Raw genomic sequence first — 18,601 nt, forward strand, 5'->3', positions numbered from 1 at the left:
TCATGCCTGGCTAAGAGTTTTGATTTATTAAGTAAAAACCACTATTGTGGGGGACTTCTTTTTTTGTTTGTTTTTTCGTTTTGGTCCTGAGAAATTATGTCTCTGAAAACAAAAACACCTCATACTGAACAATGAGTTCTGGATTTCCAAAGAGGATTTATTTTGCAGTTATCTAACCTGCCTTTGTCCACCAGTTGAACAGACAAGTGTATCTACCTTTTTTGTTGTTGTTGTTTTGTTCTTTTTTTGTTGTTGTTGTTTTTTTGTTTTTCCGAGAACTGATTTCTTTGTAGCTTTGGAGCCTGTCCTGGAACTAGCTCTTGTAGACCAGACTGGTCCTGAACGCAGAGATCCCCTTGCCTCTACCTCCTGACTGCTGGGACTAAAGGTGTGTGCTGCCACTGCCTGGCTCTCATCATTATTTCTAATGGATGCACTTTCTCTGTCCTTTTCTTCCATAATTGGGTCTTGCCAAGGTATCCATCCTCATCTTGAACTCATCCTGTAGCTCAGAGAGGCCCTGAATTTGTGAATTCCCGTGTGTTGAACTTACAGTTGGCCAAGGTCAGGTTTAACTTTCCTGCTCTCTCACGTAAATCATCTGTGGAGCCCCTAAGGGATCTAAGGTTGGCGCCTGGTGTGAACTGGGAAGGCTGCTGTTAATCTGCTGTCTCCAAGTCAGGTTACAGGCCTGTCTGTAACCGTAGATACTTGAAGGCAGAGGTAGGAGGATCACCCCACCTGTCTCCACAAAGTCATGGCTCCAAGGATTAGAATGTGAGGTTGGGGATGGCTCAGTAAAGAGCTTGAGCAAACCTACACTCCATCTCTAACTCCCATGGGAAAAAGAAAAAGCCAGGTAAGTTGCCTAGCCTAATCAGTGAGAGACGGGTCTCAAGGAAGCAGACAGCATTCTGGGGGAGGATGACACCTGCGACTCCCTTTCGCCGCCCCCACCCCTAATGTACTTACATGACTATTAAAGAGATTTTAAAAGAACCCAAAGATAGGATTATCTATCTATTATCTAATCTATCTTTCAGGTTTTTTTTTAAATATTTATTTATTATGTATACAATATTCTGTCTGTATGTCTGAAGGCCAGAAGAGGGCACCAGACCTCATTACAGATGGTTATGAGCCACCATGTGGTTGCTGGGAATTGAACTCAGGACCTTTGGAAGAGCAGGCAATGCTCTTAACCTCTGAGCCATCTCTCCAGCCCCCATCTTTCAGTTTTTTTGAGTCAGGGTCCTGGAGCTCACTTTGTAGACCAGACTGGCCTCGAACTCCCGAGTACTGGTATTAAAGACGTACGCCACCACCGTCCAACAGGATTCTGTCTTTTAAAGTACTAGGGCTATATTGTTTGTCTCTATTCCCATTTGCCTGACCACAACGTAGAATTCCAGTGCTGAAGATTGAATTTATTTCTAAGAGAAAATGCCAAGCCCCTACAAGCAGTGATTATTTTAGTTTTCTGAATGTGCACAGTAACCGGAGGCACTCTATGGAAACTGGTCGGTGGAACGAAATGGACATGTGGTGCTCAACCTGTAAGCGTCACTGTCCTTACGCAGGGAGCAGCGTGATAGGCAGCGTGACGCCTTCATCCCACAGCCGATAGCAGTCAGCCACTAGGCGAAGCCAAGGCCCGCCCATCTCTGTGCGTGCGCACCGGCCTTCCTCGAGCCCCGCCCCCGTCCTTGTTGGGTTACCGCCTCCGCTCAGGTAGGGGTGGCATGCGAGGGAGGGGCGTCGGTGAGGGCAGGGCGGGACCGGAGGGCCAGCCCGGGGCCTTGGGGCTTCCCTGACTTCCGACTGCGGAGGATGTCCCTGTGACTGCCCTTCCGGGATGGCGACAGTTCCAGGGGCCAGGGACAGCGGTCGTGGATGCCGCGCCCTCGTGGCTGCAGAGCTCGGTTACCGCGGCTCTCCTGCTCCTGTCCCCAGGACCCGCAGTTCCCAGCCTGGAGTCGGGTGTCCCGGGTGGCTTGAGGACACAGGGTGCAGCCCATCCTGACATGACAGGCCGAGCCTGGGCCGCCAAAGCAAGGGGCCTCCCGAGGCGACGTGCGGCTCCCTAGCGCCCACTCCATCTGCTCCAGCGGCCTCGCAGCCGATCCGAAAGCTGCGGTGACATGCTGAGGTGCCTACAGCCCCGCGGGACCGAAGCCTGACTGATGTCGAGGGTAATAGGGACCCAGAGGCAGCTCCAAGGGCTCTTACCCATAGCGGAACCATCAGCTCGCCTTCTACACGTCACTGTGGAGTGAACTGAGGGGTTTGCCTCCCCCCGCCAAAATTCTGCAACTATTACAGCTAGCTAGCTAGCTCCCTCTTATCTGCTGCTGTGCTTTGCACATTTCAGTGACCCAGGCGAGCCGTAGTGGGAAAATGAAATGGGAAATTCCAGAAATAAACCATTAACAGGCTTTAAGAACCTTATTATGGTGCACTGTTGTAATTTCTTACCGGGCCAAATTTATATATTTAAGTTTTATCATTATGTATATAAGGGAAGTGTATTCATTGTTCATGTACGAGGGGGTCATGGAATGGATCCCGCGATAAGGGATCCGCTACCTATTAGGGAAGTTATACCCCAGTGTGTACTAGGCACTGGGGCAGTCAGCTCTAGAAGGCTCGGAAGTGGTGTTTTTAGGGTACTGATCGGAAGATACTGAGCATAAAACCAGTCTAGCGCCTTCCATGATGCCTGGCAACCCGGAAACCTCACTGAACCTGAGTGAATGAGAAAGTTCATTGACTAAGGGAGTAGGGCTATACTGAGCTCAGCTCTCTCTGATCATCCTACCCCTGCCTCCCCTGAGCTCAGGCAGACAAAAGTAATTAGGCTGAGGCTTTAATCACAGCTGATTTCACAGGCAAGAAGCTGTGGAAAAGGAGGGAAAAGCAGAAGTCCCGGGGACAGGCTTGCCTCCCTCTGGGACCCACCTCCTCCTCTCCCTGTTTGGCTCTCAGTAATCTACTGTTTTCTTGTCCCTCTCAGGACACTGGGTTCCCTAGTTGCTGCCCCAGGCTTAATGATTGTCCAGAAGGCGGCTATAAAGAGCCTGGGTGGAGGAGGGAGCAGAAAAACACAGCTCAGCAGATCTGGGCGCTAAGAGAGCAGCAAGCAGGAACCGTCAAGAGGCTGTGATCAGAAGCACTGTGACTTGGCCTGCAGGGCCTGCTTTTCCAGCCATGGCAGCCCAAGGCTACGGCTATTACCGCGCTGTCATCTTTGCAGCCATGTTCGGGGGCTACAGCCTGTACTACTTCAACCGCAAAACCTTCTCCTTCATCATGCCATCTTTGGTGGAAGAGATTGCTCTGGACAAGGACGATTTGGGTGAGTCTTGGAGGGGTAGGGTAGTGGGCCGTGGCACGCACTGTTTGGAGTGTGGTGTGTATAGCATGAAGTGTGTGCATGGGAAGTCAGTCAAGCATGTACCAAGTACAGTGGCTGAGCTCCTTGTGTGTGGTGTGGGTGAAGGACTGGGGCTCGTTGCTTATCTGGTGTGTATGCCTGTGACCCTCATATACGGGGGAGGCGCAATGTAGGGGGACTCTGAGCCTGGGGCTGCATGCTGTGCCTGCAGGTTAGTGAGCACTACAGAGGTAGCACCCGTGATTTGAGCAGCCTGCTATGCTACCTCCAGGAGGAGTAAGATCTTTCACTAGACCCCTTTCTCCACGGTCAGACATGGTGGGGCAATAGCACTTCTTGAGGCCTTTGGTTTGGCATTCGGGGTGAGGTGGGAAATGCAAATGCTAGGGAGGAAAACATCACCCTTCTAGTTCGGACAGTTGCAGATAGAATTACCTAAGAGGCAGAGAAGTTCCAAGTCAGCCTGAACCCATGCTACATGGCTCAGCAGGCAAAGTGTCCAACGTACAGCACAGGTCCTTCTGTTCCTCCAGGAAGGAACCTGTTTTACCCTGCCAAGCACCTGTACACACCTGATCCCTTGCCTTCCTCCACCCGTCCTGTGCCTCTGCCCTGCCCCTAACCCCTCAGGTGTCCTGCTCCCTGCTCTCCTTAGCTGCAGGGCTCATCACCAGCAGCCAGTCGGCAGCCTATGCCATCAGCAAGTTTGTGAGTGGGGTGCTGTCTGATCAGATGAGTGCTCGCTGGCTCTTCTCCTCTGGGCTGCTCCTGGTCGGTCTGGTCAATGTCGTCTTCTCTTGGAGCTCCACAGTACCAGTCTTTGCTGCTCTCTGGTTTCTTAATGGCCTGGCACAGGGGCTGGGCTGGCCCCCTTGTGGGAAGATCCTGAGGAAGGTAAGTGCATCCACCAAACCTATCTGTGGCAGAGGGTACCTAGACAGGGTTTCTCTGTGTAGCTTTGGCTGTCCTGGAACTTACTTTGTAGATCTGCCTGCCTCTGCCTTCCAAGTGCTGGGATTAAAGGCGTGTGCCACCACTGTCCAGCTGGGAGCACCCCTTCTTACACACCCCTTTCACCCCTAACCCATAGCAGGTTTCTTAGGAGGTCTCTGCCAGCTCCTGCTGCTTGTCAGGATATTTTAGGAGCATGAGAGTGGGGGGATCGGGTGGCAGATGAGGGTATTGGCTCTGCCAAGTAGAATCACTCTTTCCCTCATCCCTGTAATGTGAGTCTCTAGGTCTGCTGCACTTGAGCTGTTCCCTTAATGTAGGCGTAGACCAGGCTCCTATTCTGCCCCCTTCTGTCTCTCAGTGGTTTGAGCCATCCCAGTTTGGCACTTGGTGGGCCGTGTTGTCAACCAGCATGAACCTGGCCGGAGGTTTGGGACCTATCTTGGCAACAATCCTTGCCCAGAGCTACAGCTGGCGCAGCACACTGGCTATGTCTGGGGCACTGTGTGTGGCTGTCTCCTTCCTCTGCCTGCTGCTCATCCACAATGAACCGGCTGATGTTGGACTCCGAAATCTGGACCCTACTCCCTCCAAGGGCAAAAAGGGTGAGCATCTAGCAAGCTGACTCCTAAGGCACCTTCATTCACCTTTTACTTGGCACAATTTTGTTAGGACTAGCCTAAGCCTTGCCCTGTGTTTGTCAATAGATGGAGGCAAAGGAATGGGTGGGGAAGTAAAGTTCAGTCCTTGAAAGGCAGAGCCAGGCTTCTCTGGCAGCACAGACCTCTCTGTTCTGGATAACCTTATGTTCAAGAGGTTTGAGTGCTTTGTCTATCCATACCAATCTTCAGTTTCTCTTTCATTGCTAGGCTTTTGCAGCAAGGTAGAGGAGAGAAGAGCAGGGGTTTGAGGGTTACCCTTCATCAGTCCTGGTTGTGCCCACAGACTCTAGCCTTGCCGCTGGTAACGAATGGTTGTGGTAGTGTTCCAGTGGGGGACAGGCCAGCAGGAGCAGAGCCCAGATCCTATTTCTTCTCTTCCTACATCCAGCTTCATCAAAGGAGGAGAGCACGCTACAGGATCTGCTGCTGTCCCCCTATCTGTGGGTACTGTCCACTGGCTACCTTGTAGTTTTTGGAGTAAAGACCTGCTGTACAGACTGGGGCCAGTTCTTCCTTATCCAGGAGAGAGGGCAGTCTGCCCTAGTGGGTAAGATGAGGGTTTGAACAGGGAAGGGTGTGAAAAACAGGAGCCAACGCAGAAGGGATATCTAGGCTCTGCTTCCATTTGTTCAGACTCCTTTCCTGAGGCTGGGCACCCTTGGAGATATCTCTGTATCTTGGGATAAGCCGTTGTGGGATATCCTCAGTGAGGAAATGTTTCCTTCTTTTTCCTCCCATCTCCCTACAATTTTCCTTGCAGGTAGTTCCTACATGAGCGCCCTGGAGGTTGGAGGCCTTGTGGGCAGCATTGCAGCTGGCTATCTGTCAGACCGAGCCATGGCCAAGGTGAGTTGCAGGAAAGACTATTAAGGAAGAGAGGCTTTTCGTCTTCCTTGGATGGCTGGGCTACCTAATGGAGATATGGGAGTCCTGGCATGTGGGCTGGTTGGCACTAGCTGTGTGAGACAGGAGTGATTCCAGGCTTCTCCTGTCTGCTTAAGATGTGGAAAAAAGACTGGTGGGAAACGTTTTAACTGGTGGCAAAGAGAACCAGACTCTCTTAGTAGGTTTCTTCTCTACCCCAAGGAAACTGGGTGGGGGGGGGGAGGTAGTAGACTAGGTGCAGCTCCCTAGCACGTGTCCCGTGCCTGCCCCAAGGTGGAGGAAGGGATGTTGTGGAATTTGGCCTCAGATCACCGAGCAGCTCCTAGGGCCTCCCAGAGCTGTCTCGGGCCAAGAACTGTGACAGATTGCCAAAGACCTGTCAGCAATAGCCCTGTGTCAGAGTCCATGGGTGGCGGTGTTTCGCCTTGCACAGAGGGCCTGATACGGCTGGCACTGTGTCCGTAGGCAGGGCTGTCTGTGTATGGGAACCCTCGTCATGGCCTGTTGCTGTTCATGATGGCTGGCATGGCAGCATCCATGTTCCTCTTCCGGGTAACGGTGACCAGCGACTCACCCAAGGTAAATATTAAGAGCCTGGCAGGCTGCAAGCTACGAGGAGAGAAATCAGGACACTCTTCCCCGGCCAGCTCCTTCTCCCTTTGCAGCTTATACCTTACTCTCTCTGGTACTTTGTTCCCCTCCACTCTGGGCCTGGTTTTCTTCTCTTTCCTCTGCTCTCTAGGATGCTGCTTTCTGGACTCCTGCTCTCCATCCTCTGGCTGAGCTCACAGGCTTTACGGAGCACGAGGTGCCTTAAAGATATCTCTGGTTTTTCTCCTGGTCTGTCTTATTTTTGTTTTCCCTGTCTTGCCCCTAATTCACCATGCTTGAACAAATTCTTAAATAGCCAGCATCCAACTCAGAGGGATAACCCTGTCCACCTAGGCCCTTGGGGCTGGCTCACTGCCATCTCTGTCATCAGCTGTACTGGGAGTGGGGTGAGGATGGCTACGGACTATGGCTTGACTAAGGGCTAAGTACATTTTTCTCCTTAAGCAATTGTGGGCAATAATTCTCAATGCTACCTCTCCCTGCCCTGGCAGATCTGGATCCTGGTGTTGGGAGCTGTGTTTGGTTTCTCTTCTTATGGTCCCATTGCCTTGTTTGGAGTCATAGCCAATGAGAGTGCACCTCCCAACTTGTGTGGCACCTCTCATGCTATTGTGGGCCTCATGGCGAATGGTAAGTGGTACTTTCTGGAATAGCTGCCTCCTGGCATTGCCTTGTTCAGGCCTGCTAGAGGTAGAACTGCCTACCTGCTTTAGCCTCACATGGGACTTAGATTCTTCTCTCTCCCCAACAGTGGGCGGATTTCTGGCTGGGTTGCCCTTCAGTACCATTGCCAAGCACTATAGCTGGAGCACCGCCTTTTGGGTGGCAGAAGTGATTTGTATAGCCACCACAGTTGTCTTCTTCTTGCTTCGGAATATCCGCACCAAGATGGGCCGCGTACCCAAGAAGGCAGAGTGAAGAGAGTACTCACTATGGAGCATCCCCAACCTCAGCCTCCCTGGCAGGGCATAGAAAGGGAGAAGCTGCTCTAGTTAGCATGGAACCTTTGCCTTTCTGTGTCCACAGTCTCCTCAGACCTCCATGGTGCTACAAGTTATCAGTGGCTAATGAGATCCTAACTCCCATTCTATGCTCTATTTAAATGTTTGTTTTTAGACTCCATCAGCTTCTATTTCTACCTTCTAGCAGACAGAGAAACTCCTGCATTCAGGTGTCTCCTATACCCTTCTTCCTCTCCTAGGTCCTGTCCTGTCCCCATCTCCTAGTGAGGTAAATCTCTTTCTGCAGCTGCAGAACAGTAATGCCTGTGGTTTCTGGTGTACCCCAAGGCTTCTTGGCAGGGGGCAAAGTTATTGCCAATACCTCAGTCCCAAGGGAAGAGAGGAAGCTACCATTCTCATCAATACCCTTGGACAAAAGGGGGGAATATAGTGGGCAAGCTGACTTGTTATAGATTTAATAAAACTAGATTTGATACTAAACAGTCAGTGGCTCATCCTTTCAAAGGGAGACATAAGCTGGACACAGCTTTCCTTGGGAAAGTATTCTTATCAGTATCTGCTCTTTCTGCCCCCAAAGGGAAAGATTTTTCTCTGGAGTGAGACAGGAGAAGAATAAGTGGAGCCTTTTAAGTACAAGCCCAGCATCACCTGGACACTGTATACTGTGGGGTTGCAGGCAGGTTAAATAACTTAATGGAGGGAAGTCAGAAAGCATGGATCCAAATTCAGCACAGGCCATCAGTAACTGGCTTGAGGACTTTGAAGCACAGCTATTCTGTACTTTGCTAAATTCTGACTGTAGTAGTGTGTACATCTTAGGGTTAGAGTGCATACTGAGATAAAACTTAGCTTGAATCTAAGTGTTGACAAGTACTCCATCATCCACCAGCACACTTGAGGATCTCAGGAAATCAGTTTTGGGACTTCATCCAGGGCTCAGGAGTCAAACTACTATGTCAGCTAATGAACATCAATTTATTTTGTTTTCTGCTAGGAGATAGGACCTCACCTTTGCAGAATGCCCTTACCATTTCTGCCTTCCCCTCCCATGCCTTTCTCCCAAACCATACATACGTTAGGACAACAAACACTAGAACAAAGGAATGTTTATTAAAGCACTGCTAAGCCAGCATCCTCCATAAATAAATCTGTACAGAATAGGGCGTAGGACTGTGATATATACAGAAGGGCAGGGAACAAGGCATTCTAGCCCAGGAGCCGTCCCTATCACCGGGCTCAGTGTTCTCCCACTTTCAAGTATATTAACAAGGCTACTGCAATAGGATCCTCACTGGAGTGGAAACAGCAAAGCCCTTCTGCAGCATGTCTCAATTTAGGGTGTTCATTCCAGGTTCAGCCTATGACCCAGGTCCAAAAGTGCCAGCCTTCTCTGCCACCTCTAGAGCTAGCTTCAGGTTTTGATCAAACAGCTCACATCTAGGCCAGACCCAGAAGACAAAAAATTGTGAGGTGTCAGACCCCGCCACAAAGGGTAGAGGGAGAATTAGTAGAAACTACTGAAGAACATGAAGAGCAAGGAAACCCGTGTTCTCAAGATAAATAAGGCTGGCGACTGTTGGCCTTACCTAAAGGTCACACGTGGGAGACCACATGAGGCTTTGACAGTATCTGGGGCATGGGACTACCCACCTGATAGGCATTTCCAAGGAGTAGAATGGATTCTTGAGGGCAAAGTCTGAGTAAATCTCATAAATTTTTCGGAGAAGAGAATCTATTCCAGCTTGCCTAGGATCTGCCAGGACCACAAACTTGATCCCTGGAGAAAAGCAGGTCTGGTTACCCAAGAACAGAGAATGCAGCAAACGTCATCCTAAGTTTTGTGCAGCCCTTTCATTTCGTAAGACCCATAAACCCATTTTTATTTTGTCCTATTGCCACATCAAGCAGCTAACACAGGAGGCTAGAGATGAAGTGACTTCACTGTCACCAGGTGACCAAATGCCCAGACTTGGGATCTAAATTTTTTAGCCTTGGAATCCCTCAGCAGAAACAAGACAGGCAAAAGACAAAACTCTGGCAGTTCAGTTATCCATAACAAGGAGTGAAGCAATGAGAAGCAGAATTGAAAGGCCATCTCTACTTGGCTTTCAAATTTTATTTGGAACAACACATCTTCCAAAATGTGTGAAGCCTAACTGAAGTGGATTTTATCCAAACTCAGATAACCAGGGTTGAGCACACTGGGTGACAAACAAAATCAGCCTCTGATTAAATATAGGTTTTGGATTCCCAAGACAAATGGATGTATTTGCACAATTGTCCCTGGAAACCTGACACCATCCCTGCCCTTATTTACCAGAGCTTTCTCTGGTCAATCCCTTGGTCCAATCTGCCCCAACCATCCCTATAGGTGCCTACCTGTCAGTGTTTGGAAGCAGTGCAGTTTGAATGTGTCTGTCTCCAGCATCTCAATGCCTGAACTTCCCTGTTCCGGAGACAGCTGGGAGCCAATGGCAAAGAGCCTGTAAGCGAGGGAGGTAAAGTTGGCAATGTACCAGGTGAGGTGAGGGAAAAGTGCTCCTCAAGCTGAGGAGTTCACTACAGCCCAGGACAGACAGGAGGAAGAGTGTGAACTACCCAGCAGCAGTGTTCCCCTCAGATTTATTTAAATTTTATTTATTCTTTTATTTATGGTCTCAAGTCTGGTCACTCAGTCACCTGATGACAGTGAAGCCGTTCATTTCTACGCCTTCTCTATAGGCCGCTTTATGTAGCAGAAAGGACAATGTAAAAATGGCTTACAGGAGTGTGTGAGGTTTTTGTATGTACGTGTGTATACCACGTGTGTGCCAGGTACCCACGGAGGCCAGAAGGCGGCATCAAATCCCTTGGAACTGGAGTTGCGGGTTGTAAGCTATCATATGGATTTTGGTTCTCGACAAGAGCATCAAGCACTCAGTCATCTCTCCAGTCCCAATATGAGACATCTTACACTAAAAATGTTAGCTAAAGCCAACACGATAGGGAACACATGCATATCTTCTTAGTTCATGGCTATGCCTAAGCCGACACACCTCACAAGGCAGGTAGTCACAAGAAGACTTTGAATGTCTACTTAATTCAATTACCGAGCCGAGCAGTGCCGGCACACACCTTTATTCCCTACACTTGGGTGGCAGAGGTAGGCTGATCTCTGTGCATTGGGGGCCAGCCTGGTCTACAGAGCAAGTTCCAGGCCAGCCAAGGTTACACAGAGAAACCATGTCTCGAAAAATCAAAAAAAAAAAAAAAAATTTCAACTCCCTTATGTTAAAGAAGCTAGGGCTAAGATTAGGAGGTGAGACGCTGAGTTAAAACTACTTCAAACCTGGATATGTTCTATCAGTTATTTCTTCATAACACCAGAATTGAGCCACTTAAGAGGTACAAAATGATTGTCAGTACAAAGAAAACACGTTAGGCATCCTAGAAAAAGCTGCTGGGGAGTAAAAGTTTAAGGGGGACGGGGAGAGGACTTACGAGTGGAACATGGAAGCCAGCATGAGCTTTTCGTTAGAGGTAAGGCGGGGCCGACCGAATCGAATGGACACCGGGTAGTTCGCAGAGTTACCCAGATACTCCAGCACTTCTTTCCCGTCGGCCGTGTACTTGCCATTCACGTCCATGCCATTGATGGCCAGCACGGCATGGCCCACTGCAGAAGAGACCAAGGATCAGAGGCGCTCCGATCCACGCCCCCTTTCGGCCCGCCCAATACTGCACCCGCCCACCAGCCCACTTCCGCAGAGCCGGCCCCGCCCTCGAGCCGAGCCCAGCCCACCCCGGATGCCGTCTCGCTGGCCGAAGGCGACCAGCACTCGCTCGTCGTGCAGTTTCAGGAGCAGGTCCAACGGGTAACTGAAAGTTTTCTCGGCTTCAGCCCGTGGCGAGTAGCTGTCCCACTGGTAAATCAGGCCGCCGGCTTTGTTAACCACGTACACACTGAAAATCGCCATCTCTGCGCTACCGCTAAGGCGCTACCATCCGGCCTCTTCCGGACGTTCCAGCCCCGGAAATGGCGTCAAAGCCCCGCCTCTGCTCTCCTCCCATCTGCCTGAAGCGCACGCGCAGACCAAGCCCCCATAGTTAGAAGAAACGAATTTCTGGGCGCTGGTCTGCTGTGTCTCAGAGTCGGAGAAGAACGTTAGTGTCTGTCGGGTGACCCTCAGCACAGCCCCGCATTCACAACCAGCGCCTGGAGGCGTGGCTTGCAGGCTGGAAGCCACGCCTCCCATCCCGATCTCGCAGGAGGGTGAGGCGCAGTTTGCTTAAACTTGGCTCCACCTCTTGCCCCGGAAGTACTTTCGCGTGGCTGAGGTTTCTGGGACTGTTGGCGAGCCGGGCTTCCTTTTTTCCCGACATCTTAGGGAGGCTGAAGTGGTCGTCGCCACTCTCCGAACTTCATCATGGTGAGGCTCGCGGGTGTGGGGCGGCGGGTTTCAAGGGGTCGAGCGGTGCTGGGGGGCGGTGAAGGCGAAGCTATATGGAGCGCTTTTCGATCTGCGTGGCTGCGTCTCAGGGCTGCTGCGGGCACTGCGTCCATGTGCTCCGGCGCCGCCGCCATGGGTCAGGGAGATGCAGCCGTCGGGGCGACTGGGGCCGCGCTATGACTAGCCCGCACTCCCGCTTTCTTCCCCTAGCCGCCCAAGGATGACAAGAAGAAGAAAGATGCCGGAAAGTCGGCCAAAAAAGACAAAGACCCAGTAAATAAGTCCGGTGGCAAGGCCAAAAAGAAGGTACGGGGTAGCCATTTGTAATAGAGGAGGATTCTGGGGGTACCTTTCACGAACCTGTACTGTGGTTTTTTTATTTCTTTAGATCGTGAATTTCTAGAAACGTAAAACATGGTTTTTTTTGTTTTTTGGTTTTTTGGTTTTTCGAGACAGGGCTTTAGAGCCTGTCCTGGAACTAGCTCTGTGGACCAGGCTGGCCTCGAACTCACAGAGATCCGCCTCCCTAGTGCTGGGATTAAAGGCGTGCGCCACCACCGCCCGGCTCGTAAAACATATTGTTGACTTTGCGCCTCTCTTTACTGATTCTTGTCCTTATTTCAAGAATCTGGTGGTATAAATTCCCTTAAAACAGTGGTTCTCAACGATCTTAATGCTGAGGCATTTAGTACAGTTTCTGATGACCCCAGCCATAAGATTATTTCCATTGCTACCTCTATAACTGCTTTTAGTTTTTCGAGACAGTTTTCTCTGTGTAGACCAGGCTGCCTCTGCCTCCTGAGTGCTGGTATCAATCCTGGCGTAATTTTGCTGCTGAATGAAATGTAAGTTTCTGATAGGTGACCCCTAGGTTGAGAACCACGGCGAACATTGTGTAAAGCCACAGCATTCGCACAGCTGCTGTCCGGACTGTTCGCAGTCTCTGACGCGGTGGCTTAGTGTGAAGTCTTTACCTGATATGATATGATAATGGGGGGTTTCTCACGGTTGGGATATTTGGGAAAGGATGATTCTGCCGGGATTGCTGACTAGTGTTCTCTTGTTTTTCTTATGAGCAGAAGTGGTCCAAAGGCAAAGTTCGGGACAAGCTCAACAATCTAGTCCTGTTTGACAAGGCTACATACGACAAACTCTGTAAGGAAGTGCCCAACTATAAACTTATTACTCCAGCCGTGGTCTCTGAGAGACTGAAGATTCGTGGTTCCTTGGCCAGGGCAGCTCTTCAGGAGCTCCTTAGTAAAGGTAAGATGATGTGCTTTGTTTGGGGACTGGGTTGTCTTGTTAGTGATCTGTTTCTGCCACCCAAGTGCTGGGGTCAAAGACGTGTGTCACCACCGTCTAGCTTACTGCTGGTGTAATATGGTTATTGACATGGCCTTCAATTCCTGACCTTTTCTGCTTCTTGGGTACTGGGATTAAAGGCAAATACCACTATGCCCTATTCGGAAAACCATGTCACTATGTGGCCCAGGAAAATTATTCTGCCACAGATGTTTTGGTTACAGTCATTTTTACTAAATACGCTGATTGATGGGGCTGGGTGCTGGAATAGAAGTGCGTGTCCTACACAGAGACTCCTAGCTTGTAATCCCAACATTTTAATGGTAAGACCAGAGAATCGGCCAGGAGCTCTCGGGCCAGTTAACCTCTTAGGGAGATCCTGCCTCAACAGAATGGAAGAAAAGTGACTTCTCGACACACTAGCATTCTGATGCCTCCACTCACACTTAGTCCATGTACTTGGGGGGAGATGGACAGGGTTGGGAGCCTGCCCTAGAACTTGGTCTGTCAGCCAGACGACAGACCCACTTTTGTCACGCCCAAGTGTTGGGATTAAAGGTGTGCCCTCACACACAAAGTAAATCTTAAAAGCAGCTACATTGATGATTCACGCTTGTGACCCCAGCTCATTGAAGGTTGAAAGGATCCTAATTTCCAGGCCCGCATAGGCTATGGAGTGAGACCCTCTTTCAAAAACCACTCTAAGAACTTAGGGTCTAATAAAAGTCATGTCCTTGGTGCTGGAGAGATGAGTCAAAGCACTCTGTAAGAGCATCAGGTGGGGGGCTGGAGGGACAGCTCAGTGGTTAAGAGCATTGCCTGCTCTTCCAAAGGTCCTGAGTTCAATTCCCAGCAACCACATGGTGGCTCACAACCATCTGTAATGAGGTCTGGTGCCCTCTTCTGGACGGCAGACATACACACAGACAGAATATTGTATATATAATAAATAAATATTTTTTTTAAAAAAAAAAAGAATAAAAAGAGCATCAGGCACACATGTGCCATACATTCATGCAAAGTCCTTCAAACTCAAAAAAATTATGATCTTACCCTTTCTCCTCAGGGCTTATCAAGCTGGTTTCAAAGCACAGAGCCCAAGTAATTTACACCAGAAACACAAAGGGTGGAGATGCCCCAGCTGCTGGTGAAGATGCTTGAACAGGTGAGAGAACCAAAGGGTTCTTGGCATTGAAATACTGCGTGCTCCCTCTGAGATACTGATTATCTCTCTTTATCCTTTTGCAGGTTCAATCAGCTGTACATTTGGAAAAATAAAACTTTATTAAATCAAATCAATGGGTGCTCTGTTTCCTAAGAAAGACAACTGGAGAGGATCTGGCTTTCGAAGTAGTAGTTGGAATGGGTTTGTTGGCTCTGAGGTCATAGAATTATCAGGCTAGGGCTCTTCAGCTTTTTCCCTTGTGTGACTGCTTGTTTCTTGTTGCGGCTTCATTTTTGAATTGATGCCTGAAAGGAAATGAAGACTTAGCAAAATTAGCAGAAAACATAGGAGGTAGCTGCTTAGAGTGTGGACACATACCTGGACTGCCAACGGCGTCCATTATTCCAGACTCTGCCAAAAGAGGGCAGCCAGCCTGCACTGGTATCGGAATTGTGGTCAAAGTTGGCCCCAACTCGTTCTGGGGGAAGTTTCTTCAGTTTTTGTTTCTCCTCTGCAAATAGGAAATATGGTGACCTGACTACTTGAGTGGTTTTGTCTCCTAAAGCTAGTCACTGGTTCTCTTGACACATGCCACTATACTGCAACCAGCTCCGGAAAGTGGCATTGAGTGTGAAGCTAGCTTGCTTACTTTCTTTAAGGAATTCTTCATAGGAAGGTCCTATTGGTAGGTTTCCAGAGCTGTGTTCCTCCTCTTGGATCATCCATGGAGGCGTCGCACCTACAACAAAGCAAAGCCCTTTATTATGTAATGCAGCCCAGCCAGGGGTGCTCAAAATTAAAAATCTGAGGTTTCTGGAGCTTGAGAGCTGGTGGCGCACACCTTAGGTCTACGGAGCAAGTTCTCAGGCTCCAAAGCTATACAGAGAAACACTGTCTTGGGAAAAAGGCAGCACTGGCACTTTTGGGAAGGCAGAGGCAGTGGAGGATGTAGACCGGACATTTACAAGTGTGTGCTGAGCTCTCCAGGTGGTATGTTACCCTCCCACAAGATTTCAGGAAGTGCCACCTCACCTAACAGCCAAGCACTGGGTGTAGTTACTTTAAACATTGTTTTGGTTGGCTTTATTTCTTTTGGAGTTGGTTTCACTGTGTATTTGAAGCTGGCTTCAAAATCAAGCCCTTCCTGCCTTCAGCCTCCTAAGTGCTGGAGTTAAAGGTTCCTCTGTGGCTGTTAGTCTTGCTGCCTTGAGATCCCAGCACTGGGGAGGCAGCAGGAGAAATCTGACCTTGTCTCAAAGAAAAAAAGCTGGGCGGTGGTGGTGCACGCCTTTAATCCCAGCACTTGGGAGGCAGAGGCAGGTGGATCTCTGAGTTCCAGAGATACTACAGAGCTAGTTCCAGGAAAGGCTCCAAAGCCACAGAGAAACCCTGTCTCGAAAAACCAAAAAAAAAAAAAGTCACTGAAACAAGCTTGGTTCCAGCTAGCATGACTGGCTGGTCAGTGAGCTCACAGGATCCACCTGTCTCCATCTAATGGTGCTAGGATCATACCTGGCTTTTTGTATAGGTGCTGGGGATTGGAAGCTGTGTCCTGCTGTACAGCAAGTACTCTTAAAAATGAGCTATTTGCTCAATTCTAAGGCTTTATTTAAAAAGAAAATAGCAAACAGGTCAGATAAGGTATATTTGTCTAATTCTAGCACTTTAAAAATTTTGGTAGGGACTGCACAGTGGTTACGAACACTATTTTTGCTGCTCTTCCAGAGGTCATGAGTTGAGTTCCCAGCAACCACATAGTGGCTCACAACCATCTGTAATGAGATCTGGTGCTCTCTTCTGGCATCCAGGCAAAACATACATAATTAAATCTTTAAAAAAAATTTGTGGCAGGAGCTCAAGGATTAACCTGTATCAAAACGGCTGGGCATGGTGATGGACATCTTCAACCTCAGCACTTAGGAGGCAGAAACAGGTGGTTATCTTGAATTCCAAGCTATCCCCATTCATTGTTACAAATTGAGACCCAGTCTCAACAACCAAAAATCAAAACAAAGCACCCAAAATTGTCTTGCAGACATAGAAACATTGCTCAGAAACTTACCTGAGTGGATGTTACCAATGCCAGGTATATCCTGTGGTGAAAATAAGATACCAGATAAATCATGAGATACAATACTCAAAGCTAGAGACAGCAAACTTTAAGGAACACAACTTCTGACAACTGGAGTTCTGAAGAACTCCAGTCACTGAACCGTCCCAAGGTGGGACTGCTCAACAAAGTTACACAGCAATTTGAGACACAGAAAGGACTGCTAGGATTCAATGGCAGGGTGGTGGGGCGTAATTTCAGGTGGCCTGTTGAAGTACCCAAGTGTGGATACCCTGTATCAAAAGTAGATATTACCCTGAAAGGTTGCAATAGCGTCTAGGAACACTACCACAGAAGGATGTAGTAAGGGAAAACCAGCAGGAAGAGAAGATGGTTAGAATGGGTAGAAAAGCCAAGATAGCAGCCATCTTGGGAACTGAGGGGTCAATGACCCCTTCCGGTTTGCTTGTCCATTGTACCTGTACCTGATGGCCAATGAATGTTAGCTGCTGTCCAGTCTCCATCCAGTCAAGCTCTGGAACACGCTGCAGGTCCAAGTGGGATACCTGCTGTGAGCTGGAGGCTACATGGCTGAAAGACAGGGGAGCCAGGCTGGCAGATGAGGTCCTTGAGCAATGAGAACAGCAAAGATTAGATCAGTTCCCATTTTCCAGCATCCAACAAAAGAGGATCCCTGACAACGTACCCGTTGGTTGCTTTCCAGTTTCCAGGTGCTGAAGAGCCCTCTTCTGGATCTGGCTCTGCCTGAGGCTGAGTTTGATTCAGGAAAAATAAATGTGTCTAAGGTGCTTAACAGCCTCCCTGGGCCATGAGCCCGCACTCCAGACCCCAGAATATTATGGAGGATACTGCCCATTTTACCAACTCCCAGCCCTGCCCCCACAGAGAAGGGAATTGAGGCATATCGACTTGTGACCCATTAGCTCTCTGAGAAGAGTTGACAGTTGGAATGCTGGACCAGGGGAAGCCAAGCATCAGTGGATTTGGATACTGCTCTGGGTCCGCCGAGGGAAACAAACCTCTAAGACAGATCGGACCACTTCCTGCCGACTCTGCTCTACTTCCCGGATCTGAGCTGCCATCTGTGGGAGAGAGAATGCTTAGGGTGGCTCAGGATCATGGGGAGAGCTCCTCTGCAGACGCCTTTCTTCCTACCTCTTTAATTGCCACATCCTCTTTCTCCTCATAGGAGTCCAAGGCCTTCACCATGGATTTCTTAAACCTAAAAATGAAGGAATTATAAAAATACTGGAAAGGGCCAGGTGGTGATGCTGCACACCTTTAATCCTAGTACTCGGGAAGCAGATCTCTGAGTTCAAGGCCAGCCTGGTCTACATAGTGAATTTCAAGACAGCCAGGACTATTACACAGAGAAACCGTGTCTCAGACAAAAACAAAAACAAAACAAACTGTAAAGAGATAAATTAGCCTAGAACTCCAGCCCCACTGTTTTAAAGAACACTTCAGTAGACAGTTTTTAATTCTGAGGGGAAAAAACTGAGTCTGATTGTGTAGCTTAGCCTAGCACAGAACTCCCACCTCAGCCATCTGAGTGCTGAGATTACAGGGATGAACCATCAAGCTCTGTAATTTTGAAAATTTGCAACTCACAAAAACAAAACTGGTCAAATGAGCCCCTGGGTACACTGCTGACGCTGATGACAGCTCCACTATGCACCGTAGGTGTTCTGCCTGCACACCAGAAGAGGGCGCCAGATCTCATTACAGATGGTTGTGAGCCACCATGTGGGTGCTGGGAATTGAACTCAGGACCTCTGGAATAGCACGCAGTGCTCCTAACCGCTGAGCCATCTCTCCAGCCCCCATTATCTTTTTTTAAAGCATATACTACTCTACTACTTTACCAGTAGACTTGCTTAGTTCTCAGCATCCATGCTGGGCAGCTGGCAACCACCTGTAACTCCAGGCTCAGGGGATTTGATACTTCTGCCTCCCTAAGCAGCGGAGCTCAAGTGCACACACCCAACAGACCAGACACACCTATGCACAAAAACACAAAATAAAAATTTTTTTTTTTGAGACAGGATTTCTCTCTGTAGCTTTGGTTGTCCTGGAATTTGCTCTATAGACCAGGCTAGCCTCAAACTCAGAAATCTGCCTGCCTCTGCCCTCCTGAGTGCTGAGATTAAAGGTATGTACCACCACT

At 49.1% G+C, this 18,601-nt stretch overlaps 4 protein-coding genes across 9 annotated transcripts in view; 2 read left to right on the plus strand and 2 right to left on the minus strand.

Annotated features, from left to right (window-relative positions):
- Positions 1-1,836: 1,836 nt before the first annotated feature.
- Positions 1,837-7,946, plus strand: Slc37a4 (solute carrier family 37 member 4). The gene is made up of 9 exons (XM_050156173.1): positions 1,837-2,192; positions 3,014-3,355; positions 4,056-4,288; positions 4,707-4,950; positions 5,396-5,554; positions 5,768-5,853; positions 6,358-6,471; positions 6,996-7,134; positions 7,256-7,946. The coding sequence occupies exons 2-9, from the start codon at positions 3,208-3,210 to the stop codon at positions 7,420-7,422; spliced, it is 1,290 nt and encodes a 429-aa protein (XP_050012130.1). The 5' UTR covers positions 1,837-2,192; positions 3,014-3,207; the 3' UTR covers positions 7,423-7,946.
- A 608-nt stretch (positions 7,947-8,554) lies between these two features.
- Positions 8,555-11,429, minus strand: Trappc4 (trafficking protein particle complex subunit 4). 2 transcript variants are annotated; one of them, XM_050156180.1, is made up of 5 exons: positions 11,248-11,429; positions 10,947-11,121; positions 9,846-9,949; positions 9,117-9,243; positions 8,555-8,903 (listed from the first exon to the last, which is right to left on the minus strand). In XM_050156180.1, exons 1-5 carry the CDS (start codon positions 11,420-11,422, stop codon positions 8,825-8,827), a joined length of 660 nt encoding a protein of 219 aa, XP_050012137.1. In that variant the 5' UTR covers positions 11,423-11,429; the 3' UTR covers positions 8,555-8,824. The 2 variants fall into 2 exon arrangements, with proteins under 2 accessions (XP_050012137.1, XP_050012138.1); XM_050156181.1 differs by lacking the exon at positions 9,846-9,949 and having other exon boundaries at positions 11,248-11,395.
- Positions 11,430-11,728: 299 nt separating this feature from the next.
- Rps25 (ribosomal protein S25) lies at positions 11,729-14,465 on the plus strand. Its single transcript, XM_050156182.1, has 5 exons — positions 11,729-11,875; positions 12,107-12,202; positions 12,976-13,159; positions 14,265-14,363; positions 14,447-14,465. Exons 1-4 carry the CDS (start codon positions 11,873-11,875, stop codon positions 14,357-14,359), a joined length of 378 nt encoding a protein of 125 aa, XP_050012139.1. The 5' UTR covers positions 11,729-11,872; the 3' UTR covers positions 14,360-14,363; positions 14,447-14,465.
- Positions 14,440-18,601, minus strand: part of Cenatac (centrosomal AT-AC splicing factor) — a 6,899-nt gene continuing 2,737 nt past the window's right edge. Inside the window, exons 4-11 of one of the 5 annotated variants that reach the window (XM_050156178.1) lie at positions 17,590-17,656; positions 17,454-17,516; positions 17,120-17,184; positions 16,899-17,004; positions 16,426-16,456; positions 15,013-15,102; positions 14,742-14,874; positions 14,440-14,668 (exon numbers count right to left, since the gene is read on the minus strand). In XM_050156178.1, the coding sequence (XP_050012135.1) occupies positions 14,608-14,668; positions 14,742-14,874; positions 15,013-15,102; positions 16,426-16,456; positions 16,899-17,004; positions 17,120-17,184; positions 17,454-17,516; positions 17,590-17,656 (616 nt within the window). In that variant the 3' untranslated portion in view covers positions 14,440-14,607. Of the gene's footprint in view, positions 14,669-14,741; positions 14,875-15,012; positions 15,103-16,425; positions 16,457-16,892; positions 17,041-17,119; positions 17,185-17,453; positions 17,517-17,589; positions 17,657-18,601 lie in introns of all 5 variants that reach the window. The other 4 variants (XM_050156177.1, XM_050156176.1, XM_050156175.1 and 1 more) reach the window with 4 other exon arrangements.

The sequence above is a fragment of the Alexandromys fortis genome, unplaced genomic scaffold (genome assembly GCF_014885135.2).
Source record: "Alexandromys fortis isolate MF-2015 unplaced genomic scaffold, M_Fortis_MF-2015_v1.1 scaffold_89, whole genome shotgun sequence".
NCBI classification, from domain to species: Eukaryota; Metazoa; Chordata; class Mammalia; order Rodentia; family Cricetidae; genus Alexandromys; species Alexandromys fortis.